At 47.3% G+C, this 20,253-nt stretch overlaps 1 protein-coding gene across 1 annotated transcript in view; it reads right to left on the bottom strand.

Moving 5' to 3' along the window:
* The window catches only part of LOC148542006 (uncharacterized), a 112,891-nt gene that overhangs the window by 23,395 nt on the left and 69,243 nt on the right, over positions 1-20,253 (bottom strand). The window contains exon 3 of the mRNA XM_088476038.1: positions 4,663-4,824. Coding sequence (XP_088332164.1) covers positions 4,663-4,824 — 162 coding nt within the window. The remainder of the gene's footprint in view (positions 1-4,662; positions 4,825-20,253) is intronic.

Genomic DNA, 20,253 nt, shown 5'->3' with positions numbered 1-20,253 from the left:
TGAGAGGTGTGGCAACGGATGCACGAAAGAGGACTGTGGCGTGGGGCCAAGCCCAAGACGACTCCTTCAACCAGCTGAAAGACGCCCTCACCCAAGCCCCGGTACTCGCCTACGCTGACTTCGACAAGCCCTTCCTGGCCTACACCGACGGCAGTCACAAAGGGCTGGGGGCAGTCCTTTCCCAGATCCAGGGGGGGCAGGAACGGGTGATTGCCTATGGGAGCCGGAGTCTGCGGGACTCTGAGAGGAACCCCAAAAACTACAGCTCCTTCAAACTCGAGCTGTTAGCAATGGTGTGGGCCGTGACGGAGAAGTTTGCCGAGTACTTAACTGCGACGGAGTTCGAGGTCATCACAGACAACAACCCTCTGGCGCACCTGGACACTGCCAAGTTGGGGGCCCTGGAGCAGCGTTGGGTTGCCCGGTTGGCGAAATTTTTCCCCAAGATCAAGTATGGTCCGGGGAAATACAACACCAACGCCGACGCCCTGTCCCGTTTTCCTGTGGAGGCACCCAAGGGCCCCTCCGACGAGGACCAGGAAGGCTTAGAAATCCCTGATCTTGCCAAGGTTAGACCACCACCCGGACCCCTGGAAGCCACCAGTTGCGGCCTCCAGCTGCAGAGGACCGCCCTCGAGTGGGCCGTACAGCAGAAACAAGACCCAGACCTGAGGGCCATCCACAGCTGGAAGGAACAGGGACATTGGCCCTCCGCCCGCGAGAGGGGCCGACTCGGCGGGGTGGGCCAGAGGATGCTTCACCAATGGGATCGGCTGACTGTCCACGACGGGGTGTTGTGCTGACGCACCTACCTGGAACAAGAACTCCGCGAAGTCAGGCAGGTCGTGCTCCCGGAAGGCTTGGCCCGAGGCTTGGTAGTGGAGGCCCACGAGGAAGGGGCCCACCTCGGGGTGGCCAAGACGCTCCAGTGGATACGCCGTCAGTACTTCTTTCCAGGACTACAAGAGTTGGTAGAGGCCGTGTGTCGGGCGTGCCCGACGTGCGGTGTCACCAAGCCCACCGAACAGAGAGCCCCGGTGCAGACCATCCAGACCAGGCGAGCCTTGGAGCTGTTGATGGTGGACTACGTGCTAATAGGGGAGTCGACGAGCGGGCACCAGTACGCCCTAGTGATGACGGACCACTTCACTAAGTTCACTGCGGTGGCGCCTACCCGTGACCAGACAGCGGAAACAGCCGCCAAGGCCATCGTGGAACACTTCATCCGAAGGTATGGCTGCCCCGAGCGCATCCACTCAGACCAAGGAGCATGTTTCCAGGGCCGCGTGATGGAACGACTTTGTCAGACCTACGGCATGCAAAAATCCCGGATCACGCCCTACCATCCCCAGGGGAATGGGGCCTGTGAACGATTCAATCGGACCCTGTTACAAATGCTGAGAACCTTGGAAGCCGAAAAGAAACGCCGTTGGCCAGCATTCGTCCAAGAACTGGTGTGGGTGTACAACAACCGCGTGCACCGGACCACGGGCTCGTCGCCCTACTTCCTACTGTTTGGTAGAGCAGGGAGGGAACTGCAGGACCTCGACCTCTCTCTACCCCAGGGGGAAGATGAGTGGACCCATGGTGGGTGGGTCGAGGAGCAAAGGCGACGGCTGAGGACTGCAGGGGAGGTGGCGGAGCGCAACATCGGGACCACCAGGCACCCCCAGCCCGGAGGGGCCGTGGGGGAGCCCATCCCAGTTGGACAAAGAGTATTTGTCCGTGAGAGGCGCCCAAAGAACAAGCTAAGCCCGCGATGGGAGGTGTTGCCCTACATCGTACAGCGACGAGTTTCGCCCAACAACCCAGTATATGAGGTGCGTGCCGAGGACGACAGCGGTCACACTCACACCCTGCACCGAGACATGTTGCGACCCTGGGAGTCGGGAGACCCGTCGGAGGCACAGGAGCCATGCTGCAGCATGAAGCCTGGTGGAGAGAGCAGAGAGCCCCCAAACGCCCTGGCAGGACCGGGGACCCCGGGGTTCACCCCATTCACTTGGAGGGCACCGCCCTCCCGGGCGCACAGCCCCCTCGTCGTCACCGAGTCGGCTGGGACCGAACTACCCCTACCAGCAACACATGCGTCAGGAACACCACCCCAAGACAGCCCACCACTGGCCGAACCAGCCGCCCTGTCCCTCGAGGCTCCAGTCCGGAGATCCGCGAGGTCGACCTTGGGAGTGCCACCACCACGGTTCCCAGACCCTGACTTTGAGTGGTCGTGCCACCCGGTCTTTGTGGGGACCACAAAAGGAAAAGAAGGGGAGAGTGTGGGAGGTCCCCGCGTCGCCGGACGCGCCCACATGTAGGGGCGCGTCATCACCCGGCGGCGCGGCGGGCCAATGAGGGCCCGCAGCGTCATCCAGCCGCGACGCGGCCATGACGCCGGCAAGGACCGGACCCCGCATTGCCGGACGCGCCCACGTGTTGGGGCGCGTCATCACCCGGCGGCGTGGCGGGCCAATGAGGGCCCGCCGCGTCATCCAGCCCAGGAGCCCGCGCGGCGGGGTATTTAAAATCCCCGCCTGCGGGCAGGAGAGGAAGAGCGGAGGAGTCGTCGGAGCAGGCAGATCGTCGCTGGAGGGAGTCCCGAACGCGAGTTGGCAGTTCAGGTAAGCCCTCAGTGAGGCCCTTGTATCTTGGTATTAGACCACTGTACCCTTGTGTTATTGTGAACCCACTGTACCACCACTGTGCGGCGCTAGGCCGAGGTCATTGTACCCCTGTGTTAGGTTGGTGTGTACCCACTGTACCACCACCGTGCGGCGCTAGGCCGAGACCACTGTACCCCTGTGTTAGGTTGGTGTGTACCCACTGTACCACCACCGTGCGGCGCTAGGCCGAGACCACTGTACCATTGTGTTAGGTTGTTGTGTACCCACTGTACCCCCACCGTGCGGCGCTAGGCCGAGACCACTGTACCATTGTGTTAGGTTGTTGTGTACCCACTGTACCACCACCGTGCGGCGCTAGGCCGAGACCACTGTACCATTGTGTTAGGTTGTTGTGTACCCACTGTACCACCACCATGCGGCGCTAGGCCGAGACCACTGTACCATTGTGTTAGGTTGTTGTGTACCCACTGTACCACCACCGTGCGGCGCTAGGCCAAGACCACTGTACCATTTGTACCCACTGTACCACCACCATGCGGCGCTAGGCCGAGACCACTGTACCATTGTGTTAGGTTGTTGTGAACCCACTGTACCACCACCGTGCGGCGCTAGGCCGAGACCACTGTACCTGTGCTAGGTTACCGCATATCCACTGCACCATCACCGTGCGGTGTTAGGCTGCAGGTATTGTTCTAGTGCGGCGCCAGGCAGCCGTGCTCTCTTATAGGAGCAGAGACCAGGACTACTCGCCCAGCAAAGAGACAAGGGGCATACCCGGTGAGCGCATTCTGTGTTTGTGTGTCGAATCATTGTTTGTGTGTCGTCCCCTCTTCCCTTTTCCCTTTTCAGGCGTTTCCGTTCGGGTTGCACCCATGTGCCTGGCATGCAGGTGCAAACCAGTCTGAGGCCACAAGTGCCAATGATGACCATCCTCTAGTCCCCGCACCCCTGTCCGTCAGTCCTTCCTGTGGCACCAAGGTCCGGCCCATAGGTTCAGCGTGTCCGACCTATCTTACAGGTTAGACCGTCCCCGGCTGTGTCAAACCGGAAAGACCCAGGACCGTCGGTGGGAGAAACCAAGGTGTCCTGAAGGTGAGAGCCACGGGGTGAGAGAGGTAAGTGCCCCGCCACACCTGCACGGCAGCAGGCGCACACAGCAGTCCACCCCTTGCCCCTCTTACATATGGTCCTCCAAAAGATCAGGAAAACCTTAATAGAAGAGGCTCCAACAGAGCCACATAGAACACAAATATAGTGTAGTATTTTTGTTTACAAGCAGCGCATATAATTCAATGTATATTGCGTACCAAAAAGATACTTGAACACCTGCGTGTAGTATTGTGTACTCTGATAACTCCTCTAGGATCCCATGGAGGCCCTCATAGTCTGCACACAGGTGGATAAGGTTAGCCTCAAACAAGCAAAAATGACCCTTGTCACAGGTGTGCCTTTTCACAATAGGGGGGTTTTAATCACATTTACAGGGATACAGAGTAAACAGGGGTTAACAAAACATAAAAGTTAGAAGTAGTAAAATGCTTATCTGCAATATAATCAGCAGAGTGGAGACACACTGGAGCAAGGTCCCAATGCGTTTAGTCTGTTCAGACTACCTCAGGGGTGCTGGTAAACCTTTTGGGGTGCCCTTTACATACTGTGCATGCCAGGGTGCTAATCAGCGCTATTTTCTGCTTTTTTGCCGTTCTGCGCATGCGCATACCCCCGCGGCCATCTTGTATGACGTCATCTAATTTCACTTAGGAAGTTGGTAGAGCTTTGAAGCCAATTGAGAGCACAGCGCACAAGGCAAAATGGTTTTCCAAAAACATCTGGACAATTTCATTGCACATTTGGAAAATGAACCTAAGTGCTCCTTGGCTAAAGGTGATACCCCCACAATCGTCTTAACTGTAGATGAGTTACTCACCACTTATACTCATTTGTGCTGATAGCCAATACTAGTACTATGCATAGTATAATAAAACTAGGCACCACATATAAGCAGTAGCATGCAGCAATCTGCCAGTCATGGTACTCTTACCTCTTTCATCTGTTTCATGCCGTCTTCTTTTTGTAAGGTAAATATTTGCTTTTGTAGTTTAAGATTATGCTCCTGAAGCTGCCCAATTTTTTCTATAAGTTGACATATGTGTTCCAAGTATCCAAGCCCTGATCCAAGCACCTTAGATGCTCCTTGGTTTACCTACAATAAAAACAAGAAATAATTTAGGGATATTGTATTTGTTAGTGGACTTGAGAATTGTGTGGTATCATCTGATGCTGGAATTACCATGCCAATATTTCATTCAAGAATTGGCAAAATTGATATTTTGTTACATGGAAAATATATATCTAATAGGCTGTCTTAATAGTTAGCTTCACTACATAAGCATATGTTTGGTGGCACAGTGGTTAGTATTGCCAGGGCCATAGGGGTGTGTGTGCGAGCAGTGCGGGTGTAGTGCCCTGGGGGTGACACCGTCATTGCCCCATGCATCTGGCCAGGTGCGCTGCTGCACTACTACTTGGAGTGTCCAGAGAACGCTCCAAGCATTCACCCTGCAGTGTGCAGAGGCGTCCAGAGCATTTAAGGGCAAGGTTGGCACAGAGTGCTGGTGAGCCCTGCTCTGGTCCTGAGTATTTCTGCCTCAAAGCACCCAGGGAACTAACTAAATGAAGTGTTATGATCCACCCATGATCCATACTGACATGCTAGCTTTATTGTCTTCTGACTAATTTGACCCTGCTGTGGGCCCGGGATGCAATAAATGAATACAGTATAGCGCCACAAAATATATTGGTGTTATATAAATAAAGGCTAAAAATAATCCATTCAGTTTATTCATCTTTTACTGCTATAAAGATGCCAATTTAATAATAAATATAATAATGTCTTTTTTTATTATATCCTTTTCCCCACTGCTACTACAATCAATGGTCATAGAGGAAGCTCGTGTCATTCCAGGGCTATTTAGAAGCAAAACCATTTTCCTTTTTGTTAAAAAAAAATCTCTCCCTTCACACACAACTGAGAATTACAAGGAGGTGTTTCAGAGAGTTACAAGGAAAGGAAGGGATCACTGCATTTAACCAGATAAAGAGTGTTACAAGGTTACATCAACAAAAGATGTGTAATGATGCATAGCATGGCTGACCCCATGACAGAGTGCTGGGAACAGGCAAGATTTACCTCTGTGTTGAAGGGTCAGACACACTACTTGTTGTCACCTTTGGTCTATCTGCTGCCAACACACTGTAAACCCTAGCACTAGGGATGTTCCATGTGAATGCCTTAGGATTTATCTGCTTCCCAGGTCTATCATGTCTCTGAATTCCTGGCCACAGGGATAAACCAGGATAAAGGCAACATGTTTATATTTTTTTTTTCATGGTATATTTATTTATTTATTTAATATATCTTATATATCATAATTAATATATATATATATATATATATTCTTGCTGCATGATACTTGTAAAGGACTACTGCTCCCAGCAGCATATTCTTGCTGCATTATAATTGTTTGTCCCTGCCCGAGCTGTACTAGGTAAAGGACTACTGCTCCCAGCAGCATATTCTTGCTGCATGATACTTGTAAAGGACTACTGCTTTGAACAATTAACTTAGATGCAATGTTAAATTAAGTAGTATATCACTGCATAGTATCTGTAGTTGTTGGTTTAGAATATAGTTTTATGTTTGTGTTTTCTTAGTTCAATGCAAGGTATATAGACCCAGATGCTAGCTTAATGGTATGTTCTGTTTGTTTGTTTAAGGTAATTTATTGCTTGCAATAATAGTGGGAGTGTTTTGGGGGTAGTTAGAAACTAGTGGTTTCACATGCTAGGTCTCCTATGTAAGGTTCATTAGAAGGCTGGACTAGCCTTGGCTGGGTGGCCTATCTTTAGAAGTGTCCTATTTTAAAAGTGTCAACTTCTTTTTAAATCGATTAATTGGCGTTATATCAGCGTTAAACACCAGTGAAACAGAAGGAAACCCACCAAACTACAAACAACAACCTAATTAATTGGACAAAGTGGAATGAACAATTGTGAGTTCACAGTCTCCATACTACTAGCTCCTGTGGACACATAACCATGACTTTCATTATTGAACTCCCTGTCTGGTGGCTGCATAAACCTGGTGCCTCCCTTGCTACTATTGCTGCTGGCTCTGTGCTTTACATATAATCCTAATGCATACTTATCTGTGTTATGTCAGTTTTCCTCAATAATAATGTACTTTTACCTTAGCTCTTTTTCTAAGTCTTATATCTAGCTCCTACCACTGTATATTTTACTATTTAATTTCTGCTCCCACCAAATCTCCACTTTTTTATACTCAATAATAAACTTTTGCAGTCCTGACTCTTTTCCCACACTGCACTATTACTTGCGTTTCTGGAAATCTGCTCTCTCCTACATTCTGTCTTCATTCCTACTTTTAACTTTTCTTCCCCTATTTACATCATCCTTACTATTACCATGTTTTCTTCAAATCCCACCTTCACTCAGTGTCTACCTAATCTTTTGTTCTGCCCCTTGCTTCCATCTTTATCCTTTCCCCCTTGTCTCTTCCATTTCCTCTTCCCCTTATCTCCTCTCCTCTGTTTACCTTCCTCCCCATCTTCTCCCATTACTCCACTTTCATTCTCTTATACTCCACGGGGGTCCTACAACCTCACTGCTAATCCGTCCTCCCACTCCCCTCTCCATGTCACTTTACCCCACATCATTAATTTCCCTTCCTGCCCACCTTCTACTGGCTCCCCTTCTAGCACTGGAGTCCGCACCATCGCTACACTCTATTCAGCTCGGTCCCCCAAATTAATCTCACCCCCACGCTATAGCAACCCTGATAATCTCATTCAAATCTCGCCAACAAACTCTGTCCCTCTATCCTGTGCCCTCTGTAATGCCAAATCAGTCTGTAATAAACTGGTCCCAACCCATGACCTTTTCATCTCCAACTCCCTGAATCTCCTAGCTATTACTGAAACCTGGATTTCACCCTCTGACACCGCTTCTCCTGCAGCTCTCTCCTCTGGGGGCCTCACCTTTTCCCACACCCCACGACCTGGGGGTCGCCATGGTGGTGGTGTTGGGGTCCTTCTATCCCCTGGTTACTCATACCAACCCATTCCCTCTGAACCATCCCTCACATTCTCTTCATTTGAAGTCCATGCTATACGCCTCTTCCACCCAGTACACCTCCAAGTAGCTGTCATTTACCGTCCCCCTGGCCCTCCCTCCAAGTTCCTTGACAACTTTGCTTCCTGGCTCCCTCACTTTCTCTCCTCAGACCTTCCCTCCATTATCCTAGGTGACTTCAATATTCCAATTGATATCCCTACAGAATCCTCTGCCTCCAAACTCCTCTCCCTCACATCGTCACTGGGTCTCTCCCAATGGACCTCCTCACCCTCCCATGTGAGTGGCCATGTGCTTGATCTGGTATTCACACACCGTTGTGATATTTCTGACCACCTCAATTCCCCATTCCCTCTTTCTGACCATCACCTTCTCTCTTTTAACCTGTCCCTCTCTCCTTCCCCTCCTCTACCTCCAAAAGCCTCCATTACTAAGCGTAACATTGACACAGGTTCCTTTTCTTCCCTGCTTGACTCACTTCTCTCCCCTATCCTCTCTCTCTCCTGCCCTGAACAAGCCGCCTCCCTATACAATGCCTCCCTTACTTCTGCTCTGGACTCTGTTGCCCCAGCGATCACTATTCACACTCGCAGATCTACTCCTCAACCCTGGCATTCCAAATGCACCAGATACCTGCAAAAGTGTTCTCGAACTGCCGAGCGACAGTGGAGAAGATCACGCTCTAAGGCAGATTTTCTACATTTCAAATTTATGCTCTCATCGTATAGTGCTGCGCTCTCCCTCTCTAAACAGTCATTCTTTAAGAACCTCATCTCCTCTCAGTCCTCTAATCCCCAGCGTCTCTTCACTACTTTCAAATCCCTCCTTCGCCCACCCCCTCCTCGTCTCCCCTCCTTGCTCACTGCCCTTGACTTTGCTACCTACTTTACATCTAAAATTGATTCCATACGTCAGGACATCATATCCAATCAGTCCCCCAGCTCTCCACCTCCTCCTTTCCCTAGTCACCCCTCCCCATCAACTTTACCAACTCTAACATCCTTCTCCCTTGTATCTGGAGAGGAAGTCATGGTCCTCATCCGGTCCTCCCCCCCTTCCACCTCCCCCCTTGATCCCATCCCCTCCCGCCTCCTCCACTTCCTCTCTCTCTCAGCCTGCTCCCATCTTGCCCACCTCATTAACCTCTCCCTCTCATCAGGCACTGTTCCTTCTGCATTCAAACATGCCCTTGTCTCCCCCATTCTTAAAAAACCTACCCTTGATCCTAACCTTCTTTCTAACTACCATCCCATCTCTCTCCTCCCCTTTGCCTCCAAACTCCTTGAGCGGATTGTCTACAACCGCCTTACCACTTTTCTTTCCTCCCACTCCCTCCTTGACCCTTTTCAGTCTGGCTTCCGTTCTCTCCACTCCACTGAAACTGCCCTCACAAAAGTCAGCAATGACCTCCTTGCTGCCAAATCCCAAGGCCACTACTCTCTTCTCATTCTCCTTGATCTCTCTGCTGCTTTTGACACTGTGGACCACCCTCTCCTGCTGAATATACTTCACTCCCTTGGTCTACGTGAAACTGCCCTCTCCTGGCTGTCATCCTACCTCTCTGACCGATCTTTTTCAGTTTCCTCTCACGACTCCTCTTCCCCTCCACAGCCTCTTACAGTAGGTGTTCCCCAAGGTTCTGTTCTTGGTCCTCTCCTATTCTCCCTCTATACTTCCTCTCTAGGTGAACTCATCAGCTCTTTTGACCTCCATTATCATCTCTATGCTGATGATACTCAAATCTACCTTTCCTCCCCTGATCTCTCCCCCTCCCCTCTGACTCGTATCTCCAACTGTCTCTCTGCTGTCTCTTCCTGGATGTCCCAGCGATTTCTTAAACTTAATATGTCTAAGACAGAGCTAATCATCTTCCCACCCTCCCACATTACCTCACTTCCCACTATTTCTTTATCAATTGATGGAATAACTATCTCATCTAGTCCCAAGGTGCGCTGTCTTGGAGTTATCCTGGACTCATCCCTCTCCTTCAAACCACATATCCAGAACCTTTCACAGTCCTGTCGTTTCCATCTCAAAAATATTTCTAAGATCAGACCCTATCTCACCCAGGATGCTACTAAAACCCTCATACACTCACTGGTCATCTCCAGATTGGACTATTGTAACCTCCTCCTATCTGGCCTCCCCAAATCCCATCTCTCTCCTCTCCAGTCTGTCCTCAATGCTGCTGCACGGCTCATCTTCCTCTCCAAACATTCTGTATCTGCCTCCCCTCTCCTACAAGCCCTACACTGGCTCCCCTTCCCTTTGAGAGTCCAATTTAAGGTTCTCACGCTCGCTCACAAAGCCCTCACCCAATCTTCTCCCATATACATCTCTGATCTCATCTCCCTTCACGCTCCTCTCCGCCCTCTTCGCTCAACTAATGCACGCCGCCTTTCATGCCAGCTGATTACTTCCTCCCACTCCCGCCTCCAAGATTTTGCCCGCACTGCTCCCCACCTCTGGAACTCTCTCCCACTCCGCATCAGACTCTCCACCTGTTTGCAATCCTTCAAACGGGCTCTCAAGACCCACTACTTCATCAAAGCCTTCCAGCTATCATTCTAACTCCTTGCTACATGCTCATTCGTCCCCATCTACCCCATCTGTGTCAACCCAGTTTGTCTTCCCCCACCTTTTTAGAATGTAAGCTCTCACGAGCAGGGCCTTCTACCCTCTTGTGCTTCTCCTTATTATAGTGTCATTTACTTCTTACTCACCACTAGGGCACCTAACACTTGGTTGCTTATGCTCTGTTGCTTATCTGGGTGATATGGTCACTAATGTAGCAATATATATTATCCATGTCCTGTATTGTATTGTTCTGTAAGTCACTTGTATACAATTTGTTTTTGTACTTTGTAAGGCGCTGCGGAACACTTGTGGCGCCATATAAATAAATGCTAATAATAATAATTATATATATATATATATATATTTTGGTTATTTTTGAGTTACATAAAGAACTTATATAAATAGATTGGCTACTACTGCTATATACATCAAGACATTCTAGATTCGCATAGATTCCTAACAGTTTATGTTTTCCAGGCAACCTGTGGATTAGTAATGCATACACCTGACCACCAGCCAGGACATCTGGAAAACATGCACTGTTAGGGGTCCCTGGGGACCAAACTTGACCACTGCTGGTATAGCTAAGTGAATCTGTGTACTGTTAGCTCATCTTGCCTTTTTAAATCAAATACAGTCAACTGAAAACTATTATTATTATTATTATTATTATTATTATTATCATCCTTTATTTATAATGGGGCCACAATGGATCCATCATGGAGTGGGAGGAAAGAAAGGTGGTAAGGCAGCTGTAGACAATGCATTCAATGAGTTTGGAGGCAAAGGGGAGGAGAGAAATGGGGCGGTAGCTAGAGAGAGTTTTTTTAAGAAAGGGGAAGACAAGGGCCAGCTTGAATGCAGATCTGACAGTGCACAATAAGAGAGACTGAGGGAACAGAGGAGTCGAGAGGTGGATAGGGTCAAGGGGGAGGTGGAAAGAGGGGAGGACAGGATTAGGGTCATGACTTCATCTTCAGATACTGGAGAGAAAAAAGTGAATGTTGGTAAAGTGGATGAGGAAATTACCATTATAGGGAGATAAGTTATGTAATTAACAGAAAGTCCTAGTATAAGACAAATAAAATACAATTAGCATCATCAATATTGAGAAGGCCACCATTCATACCATGACTATTTACTGGGTTATCTGCTTGATGTCTTATAGAGTCTGAAATAAAAAAATTATTAAGCTCAAATATTGTTGCTCTGTGCAGTGGTATTGGAACATATTACTAATTTTCGGGTTCCAGACCCGATAATTACAATTTCTTATTGCCACTAGTCACGGCAATAACACATTCACATATGCCCAAATTTACTAAAAATCATATCCCGTCCCTGCAATGTGTAAAGAAGTGAAATTATCGCAAAAGCAATCATTTCACTTCTATATCGTGAGCAGACCACACACGTGCAGCGGCCATTGCTGAAGAGGGTTATGGAGGAAACTTCTCACTGTCATTTTTGCAAAATAGTAGCTCATAGGCTATTATAGGCTACTATAGGATAATGCTAGAACTTGGTAAGTCTGACAGCTTTGCAGCCCCCATAGAAAACTATGCGGTCAGAAATGGAGGGACTACGGCAGATACCGGTCTTTCCTACGTACATTCAAGGGATTCCTAACACTTGTGGGTGTTTCCCGAAAATGGCTGCCAATATCCCGCAAATATTACTTAATAAATAGGCCCAATTGTGTTCAAAGCATTCACACAATCAGGTTCTCATTCCCACCTTAACCTCTGCCAATCACTCTGATAAATAGGGTTTCATGATGGCATGCCAGAATGTCCATGGGACTCTCAAATTTTGGCATATCACCCAGACTCCAGGGAAAGTAGAGTAGACCAACCTACGAGAAGTGGGGGATCTTGGGACTTGATGAGATGATTCACAGTGAATATGTTACATTGCATAGCTGGGTCGGGCTCTGGTGATTCCATTTGCAAAGCTATGGCCCGCACAACTTCCACCTGGACCTCCATTTCCATAAGGGGACAGAAGAAAAGTGGGAAGTTTGAGAGCTAGAATCCCAGCAATGTAGAGTACCTACTAACAAAAGTACAGTTCTTCCACCTGCACCGGATCTTAAATGGCTTATTTTTTTTTCATTTACCAAATACACATCAGCTTTTTCCCTGCAGCCAATGTCATCACTTTATGGAAATAAATGAGACATTCTGTGGAAACAAGCCGTGCTCATTTTTTTTAGACACTTCATCGCCATCTACAAAAGCAGGAAGTGAACTCGTAGCTTTCCCATAACAAACGCAGTATTAGGGAAATGCCAAACCAATGACTTTCCGTTCTCTGCATTATGTGTGGACTAGTGAGAAGATCAAATGTTCGACAACAATAAAACCCGGGGCACACGATGACTGCACAGGAATTAGAGCCATGCCTTACCAAGGTACACAAGTTCCGTACTGATTCACTTACAAACTAAATAATAGTGTTCCTGACTTATAGTGACTATAAAATTATCCTCCCTTTTGGCATTTTTCACATTTTATTTTCTTACTTAATGGAATCAAAATACATTTCCTGGGAATTGCTGCCAGAGTTCATACTCCGTGATGTCAAATAAAAAAATACAAAGTATTCCTTTCTTAAAATCTGTAAATTAGACCATGAAGGTTTGGGAAGTACACCTGGGGCAATCGTCAGAGTTAATATAGTTAATTGAGTAAATTGAAGTTCACCTGTGTATGATTACAGGGTTTCCAAATGTATGAATGCCTGTAGTGATCATTAGTTATGCAGTTTCAGCTTGAAGGGCAGCACAGATGGTGTAATGGTTAGCATTACTGCCTCACAACACTGAGGTCGTTGGTTCGATACCCACTACGGCCCTAACTGTGTGGAGTTTGTATATTCTCCCTGTGCTTGCGTGGGTTTCCTCCGGGTGCTCCGGTTTCCTCCCACACTCCAAAAATATACTGGTAGGTTAATTGGCTCCTAACAAAATTCCCCCTAGTGTGTATGTGTGTGAGCATGTGGTAGGGAATATAGATTGTAAGCTCCACTGGGGCAGGGACTGATGTGAATGGATGAATATTCTCTGTATAGTGCTGCGGAATATGTGTGCGCTATATAAATAACTGGTAATAAATAAATAAATAAAATAAATAAAGTCCAGCTGTTATCTTGTTCTGAACCTGCTGGAATTAGTGGAGGTGTGTCTAGATTTTTGGGAGAATTTACGGAGCAGAAGCTTCTGTAAGATGCTGCTTCCCGGTGGGTTACAGGTACATATTTAAAACGGCACCCTCACAGTGTAAAGCACACCGGGCTTTACACTGAATGAGGGTGCCGTTTTAAATATGTACCTGTAACCCACCGGGAAGCAGCATCTTACAGAAGCTTCTGCTCCGTAAATTCTCCCCACTGTGTTGCTTTTCTTCTTGGAGACCAATGATTATGCCAGGCTTGGGGTTTGGTGAGACTCGACAAATGGTTGTTCTTGGAACGCCTGCATTCAAGGTTCAGGGATATTCAATTTTTTTCAGAAAATCAGTGTAGCAGATTTATTGTTTTGTGATTAATGATAATGCATGTAGGGAAACCCCATCTGAAGAGAATGTTGTTTGGTTTGAGGGTGTTACTGTAGTTAGGAGTTTTATGCTTGATCTCTGTTGAAAAGAATTCCAAAATAAACCATGGAATACTTGGATCGCAGGCGTCTAATTTTTATGAGATTATATGTTACTTGCTTTATTATCTGGTTTTTTTAGACATAAATCAAGAATCCTGCAGATGATTTGCCAGAATCAAGACTGTTTAATGCCCTCAGGTCTTAGATATGGTCTTCCACTAACTAATTAAATTTACAAGAGCTTTAAGGGGCCTATGTATTTTTTTTATTTTTTTTTATAAACGTATATAGAACTGCAGTTTCTGCATAATTTTATGAATTGTTGCTATGTACTAATAGCACAATGCAGGAGATTTCACAGAAATCTTCGGCAGAGTGCTCATAAGCACTGCAGATCGCAGTCCCCATTATTATCAATGGGGCCTACGATTTCATCCCTATGTACTAAACTCTAAAAAGTGAAGCTTTTCGGAGTTTGGCCCCTGTAGTTTACACCATCTTCAGATGGTGTAAACTGCTTTAAGCCTATGGAGGCTAACGAGCAAGTGTGAGGTCTTTAGACCTCTCCCCCGCAGTCTCTGGCCGGCGACGGACACTGTGTGCATGTGCAGTGTCAGCTTCCACAGGAGATGTCTTTCACTTCTGTGAAAAACTTCTACATAATGCCGGGGAAATAACTGGCGGGGATACCAGTTACCGCAACCGCTGTCCCTGAGAGTTCCCCTTTGTACATAGCAGGGATATTTTCATTAAAAATCTAAATATCACCCGCGATATGGAAACATTCTGGGATTATTAGTACATAGATCCATTAGTGATTGCTGCACTATAGACTCTGGTATTCATTTTATCCTAATACTGTTTCTCCTGCTTCTACCAAGTATCACAGTTACTACAGTTATTAGTTACAATTTACAAATGAAAATCATATTACTTATGCACCCTATAAATGTGTGATAGAGAGACACTGTAGATTGATACATGCAGAGACACACACACACACGTTTGATAACCTATCATATAACATTCAAGTTTCCTGACAGTGGAAATAACAATATGAGTTTTTAACATTACTATGTATTTTGATATTTACAGTATAAGTCTGTAACTGTATGTAGTTATGTGTCTGCTGCAACAATTATATGTAATATCCCTGTATAAGAACATATGATTAAATTGTAAAGCTATCGTATCCACTAATATCATTTTAGCATGTCCTCACTTTTTCATTACTCAGTAACTGGATAACATAGTGGTTACGATACACGACTTCACAGATCACTGTTGTGTTTATGCCTCATGCTTGCTCCTACATGCCTGACATCCACAGGGAAAAAGCCTTTTATACTATTGTATAGCTGCTGTAATCTCATGCTGAGGGCAAACAGCTGGCAGAACAGCTGGATGTTTTGCTTCAGGTCAATAAATAGAAATCTCTTTGAAGTGAATACAGGGGTTTCAGACTCATCAACTAGACATGAAAATGAGGTCAGGAATTTGTAGTAAGTGCTCATTTATTTCTAGTATTCTGTCTGTTGCAAAAAGCATTATCCGTATCATGGGTAAGCTCGGGGGGTTCCAGTTACCCAGAAACCCCCTCTTTCCCCAGCCAGTCTACTAGTGCTATAGGTTTGATACAGAAAGTTAATTTTTTTAGACCCTCTCCCCTAGAACTTATACTAGAGACGATCTATAGATCTATAATGTTAATTATTAATACTGGATCATGTACACTGGACCTGATTCAGAGATGGATACGGTGTCCATGTTGGACGCAGTGGAGTGATTTTTTGGTACTGCATATGCGGCAAAGTTGCACTGTGCACGCCCGGCGATGGATTAGCGTTGGTGGTCGCAGAGAGGATATTTTTTGGAAAGTGAGTGACAGGTATTCAGCGTTTGTGGGAGTTAACGTGGTGGTTGGAAAAACACAGACGTGTCAGGACCGTTTTCTAGGTGAACCTCTGCAAAATCGTTCCCAGCTGCAAAGGCCCCGGTGTCTTAGGAGAGGTGCTCTGTGTGAGACACCGTAGGTCTATCCATAAGTTCGATGTGCGATTGATTTGTGACTGATGTTTCCAATTTCCCGCGTCGCATGTGAGACATCGGAGGTGGGCAGCTCAGTGCACAAGACAACAGCTAAGTCTTTAGCATATTTTTTATATCTGCTGCGTACGGAATCGAAGTCATAATGTCATTTGCATCCGTCTCTGAGTCAGGCCCACTATACTATGTGTAAGGAGATCAAAGTGTTTATATATGTCCAGGGATGGTGCTAGGTTCTTCTGTCGCTTTCCCAGAATGCCTCTAATGCTCCACAGAGCAGGGGACTTGGATTCTGGATTGGTGCCCACATCCTGAAAAAAACATTCAGCTCAGACGGGCTGGCCCTACTGCAACATCTAATGGTTTACTGTGATCACTGGCCCTTTATAATGCTGGGTACTCACTGGCTGATATATAATTCGTACAGCTGACGAACTATATATCGTCCTGGTCGTCAGTCGGTGTGTATACACAATATATCTGTGAACCGCGTTGTTCACAGATATATTGCATCAGCTGTGCAGCACTGCAGATGTGATATATCTAAAAGAGGTTGGATACGGGATCACGGCTGTAGAGATGCTGTTGGACAGAATACCGACAGCGGCACCCCGACAGTCAGAATCCCACCGCCCATAGGTAAGGTGCCTAACCCTAGCCCTTCCCCTAAACCACATTTCCCACAGCCTAACCCTAACCTTACCCCCCGCAGCCTAACCCTCCCCCTAGTGCCATCCCCCACAGGCATCATCGGGTCTGGTGACACCTGGAGCGCACTATGCAAACCCCATGCATGCCTGGCCAACAACATCACTACGGGGGCAGCCCAGCTTCACCGGAGATGCTGGGCTGCCCACGGAGACTGGGCAGTGTGCACTGTCGGCTCCTACTCTATGACAGGAGCCGGGTGCTGCAGGAGAATGTCACACTGCAGCACCCAGTTCCTGTCACTGCAGAGGAGTGAGGGGGGTACAAAGTAAAGGAAAATAAGTGGGAGAGGAGACACTGTAGGGATTCCAATCAGAGATCACCACCAGGCAGAGGCCGAACACTTCCCCAATCTAGAGTTAAACAAGAAAGACCAAACTTTGTGATACTTACAAGTTGCCTACCTGCTAGTGTAAATATACCTTTCCTGGTTAACGGTAACATTCACCAGAAGTTTTCAACAAGAGGGAGGGAGATTCAGCTGCCAGCCAGGAGCTCGCCAGAAGTGTCTTCTAAATGAAAATATAGGGATACACTTAGGGCTCTATTTACTACAATCCGCATATTGAATGCAGATTGTAGTGTGATATTATCGACTGAATTCGCTTTGCTTTGCGAATTCAGGCAATATCACAGGGATTTACTACAAATCTCTTGCAGGGACAGAGCTTGCGAGAAAGCTCTGGGCCTGATTCAGACCCGGTCGCAAGCGCTGAACGCTCGTAACCGGGTCGATGGTGGCCCACAGCGCATGTGCACGATGGAACCGGCTCCGTCGTGCGCATGCGCGAGAAACGGCTAGCGATGGGCAATCCGTCGCTCCGGGTCTCGCACCAAAAGGGGCGAGCTATCGATGTGGAGTGACAGCTTGCCCCCTTTGGTGGGCGGGCTGGCTGCCCAAACGGAGGCGTTCCCATGTGAACGCCTGCCATTTGGGGGTGGCCCCACTGACATCACGAGTGTCAGTGGAGAGATTCCGGCTCTATTAGAGCCGAAATCTCTCTGGGGCTTGCGGCCACGAGACCCTACCACAAGGGTCTCGTCGCAAGCCGAATGGTCGCGATGGTCTTGACCATTGCGACCATCAACCTGGCCGCTCGCTATAGCTGTGGGTGGTCACCCACAGCTATGCGAGCTGCCAGGAGGCCGCACAAAAAAAAAAAAAAAATGCCCTGATTCAGAGCGAGTGCTCTTTCAGAGCGTCCGGCTCTGAATCAGGGCCTCTGTCCCTGCGAATCCCCTCCGCACACTAGTCACGGTATTTACGCAAGAAATACAGTGACAAAGTGCCCGCGCATGCACCGACCGGCCGCAGCTGCTACCCTCCGGCGCTAAGCCTTGCCCCCGGCGCTAAGCCCAACGATCACGGACCCCCTGCGACCCCCCCTCCCTTAATAGCACTTACCTGCATGATCCGGGCCTCCGGTAATGTCCTCCATGCGTCCGGTCAGGTGATATCCCATACTGCACAGGGACCCGATCACCTGATGACCGGGCCTCAGTGCACTATGGGAGACCAGCTGACTGGAGGGGAGACATCACCGGTCCCTGGAGTCAGGTAAGTAAAAAAAAAATTTTACAATTTTTTTTTCTTTTTTTTTTTTACAGTAATCAGCTTGTGGTCTGTTTAGACCACACAGCTGATTACTGGGACTGACTCCTGGCTCTGCTCTCCCCGTTAGAGTGGAGCAGGAGTCCGGTAACTGGGGGAGACCCTGGATAACGCCACCTCCAGGTGGTATTATCACAGGCCTCCGTAGGTATTTTTTTCACATTTTATTTTTAGTAAATCTGGTCGGATCACATTTCGCATTACAATTATGGGAAATGCGGTCTGATTACTAAAAATAAGTGATACTTAGGGGTTGGAGTAGAATTTTACGAATTCTACTCCAATTGCCCTGTAATAACTATAGGTGATACTAAAGTAATGTGAAAAGGGTGTGAAAACACCCTTTTTCACTTTATTTTAGTAAAAATAATGTTAATAAGTAGAGCCCTATGTGAGTAAAAGACTCCTCAAGAGTAATCCCAAACAGGCAAATTTTGGGTTCCAGTAACAGAAGTTCCGGCAAAGTAAGTCAGATGCACTTCCACACCTGCTCCTGGAATTTAAACACTACCACACACTTATGGTGCCCATCCACTTAAAGACATGAAAACGACTGCACGATTGCGACATTGTAATCATGCAGTCGTTTGTCAGTCTGTGATGTGCCTACACTGTACGAGCAGTTGTTCAGTGTAGGCACATCAATCATCTGCAAACATGCTGAACCTGACGTTATCGTCAGGTTGTCCAGTATGTTTGCCCAATGATAGATGTCTAAACGACTAGCGGGTGTGCACATCGCTGGTTGTTTTCAACATTTTTCTTAACGATTTGCAAACGATTTATGAACGATTGAATGATATCGTTAACGATCAATAGCTCAATTTAATCGTCTAGTGGATGGGCACCTTTACACAATAAGTGCCAGAACATAGAATGTAGAGCTTTGCATTTAGGACAGGTAATATCCGTACCTGATCTAACCTCCTAACCCACTGTTCTATGCTCCTTAATGTTGAAAGCTGGGTACACACTTTTTCGATTGCAGGCTGATCGGGTAAAACTGTCCCAATCAGCCGTGCAGTCTGTCCCCAGTGTGACCCTCTGTCAGCTGCCTGTGAGACACGTACACACTGTGCAGACATAACACAGCGTGTATGGGCTTCTATGGGATCTGGAGGTCGAACTGATAAATATTAAACCATACATAAAATGCGACCTCCCGATCCCGACCGTTACAGGAGCGTTAAAAGCCGTTTATTGCCTAATGCTCCTGCATCGGGACAGCGTACACGCCTATACAATCCAATGGCCTTTCTCTCGATATTGGATGAATGGTCTGATGATTGTATAGGTGTGTACCCAGCTTAACCCATCTGTGTCACCCCTGTCTGTCTACCCCTCCCCTTTAGAATGTAAGCGCTCACGAGCAGGTAACCTAACACTTGGTTGCTTACACTTTGCTGCTTACTTTTGAGTGTTATGATCGTGGATGCAGCAATGTGTATAAACCACATCCTTGTACTGCACTGTCTCTTACTGTTAATAACTGTTTTCTTGTTTGCTCACTTATTTATGTACTTTGTAAGGCGCTGCAGGACCCTTGTGGTGCCATATAAATAAAGGATAATAATAATAAACATGCCCTCAGGGGAATAATACACCCTATGTAGAATACCAAAATATATTTGCTGATAGAGGATGCATGAAGTAGCATCTCCAATACTAGACAGCATATGCCTACCCTCCAACATGACCCCTTCCATTAGGTACAAAATGTTCTGCTCCAGGACTTCCCACCTAATTAATGATTGCAGTCACCTGTGTTTAACTAGGTAATTGATGAGACAGGTGTTTCAGCACAGGTGGCTGCAATCATCAATTAAGAGGGAAGTCCAGGAGCAGAGTATTTTGTACCTAATGGAACGGGTCATGTTGGAGGGTATGCATATGTTGCCAGTGTTCATCCAAAAGGGCACCTAGGCCAACCTCCCATTTAT

Source organism: Taudactylus pleione, unplaced genomic scaffold (assembly GCF_031769625.1).
Source record: "Taudactylus pleione unplaced genomic scaffold, aTauple2 ptg000016l, whole genome shotgun sequence".
Taxonomy (NCBI): domain Eukaryota; kingdom Metazoa; phylum Chordata; class Amphibia; order Anura; family Myobatrachidae; genus Taudactylus; species Taudactylus pleione.
Note: the sequence above shows the minus strand (reverse complement) of the source record. Positions and strands in the feature narration are given on the sequence as shown.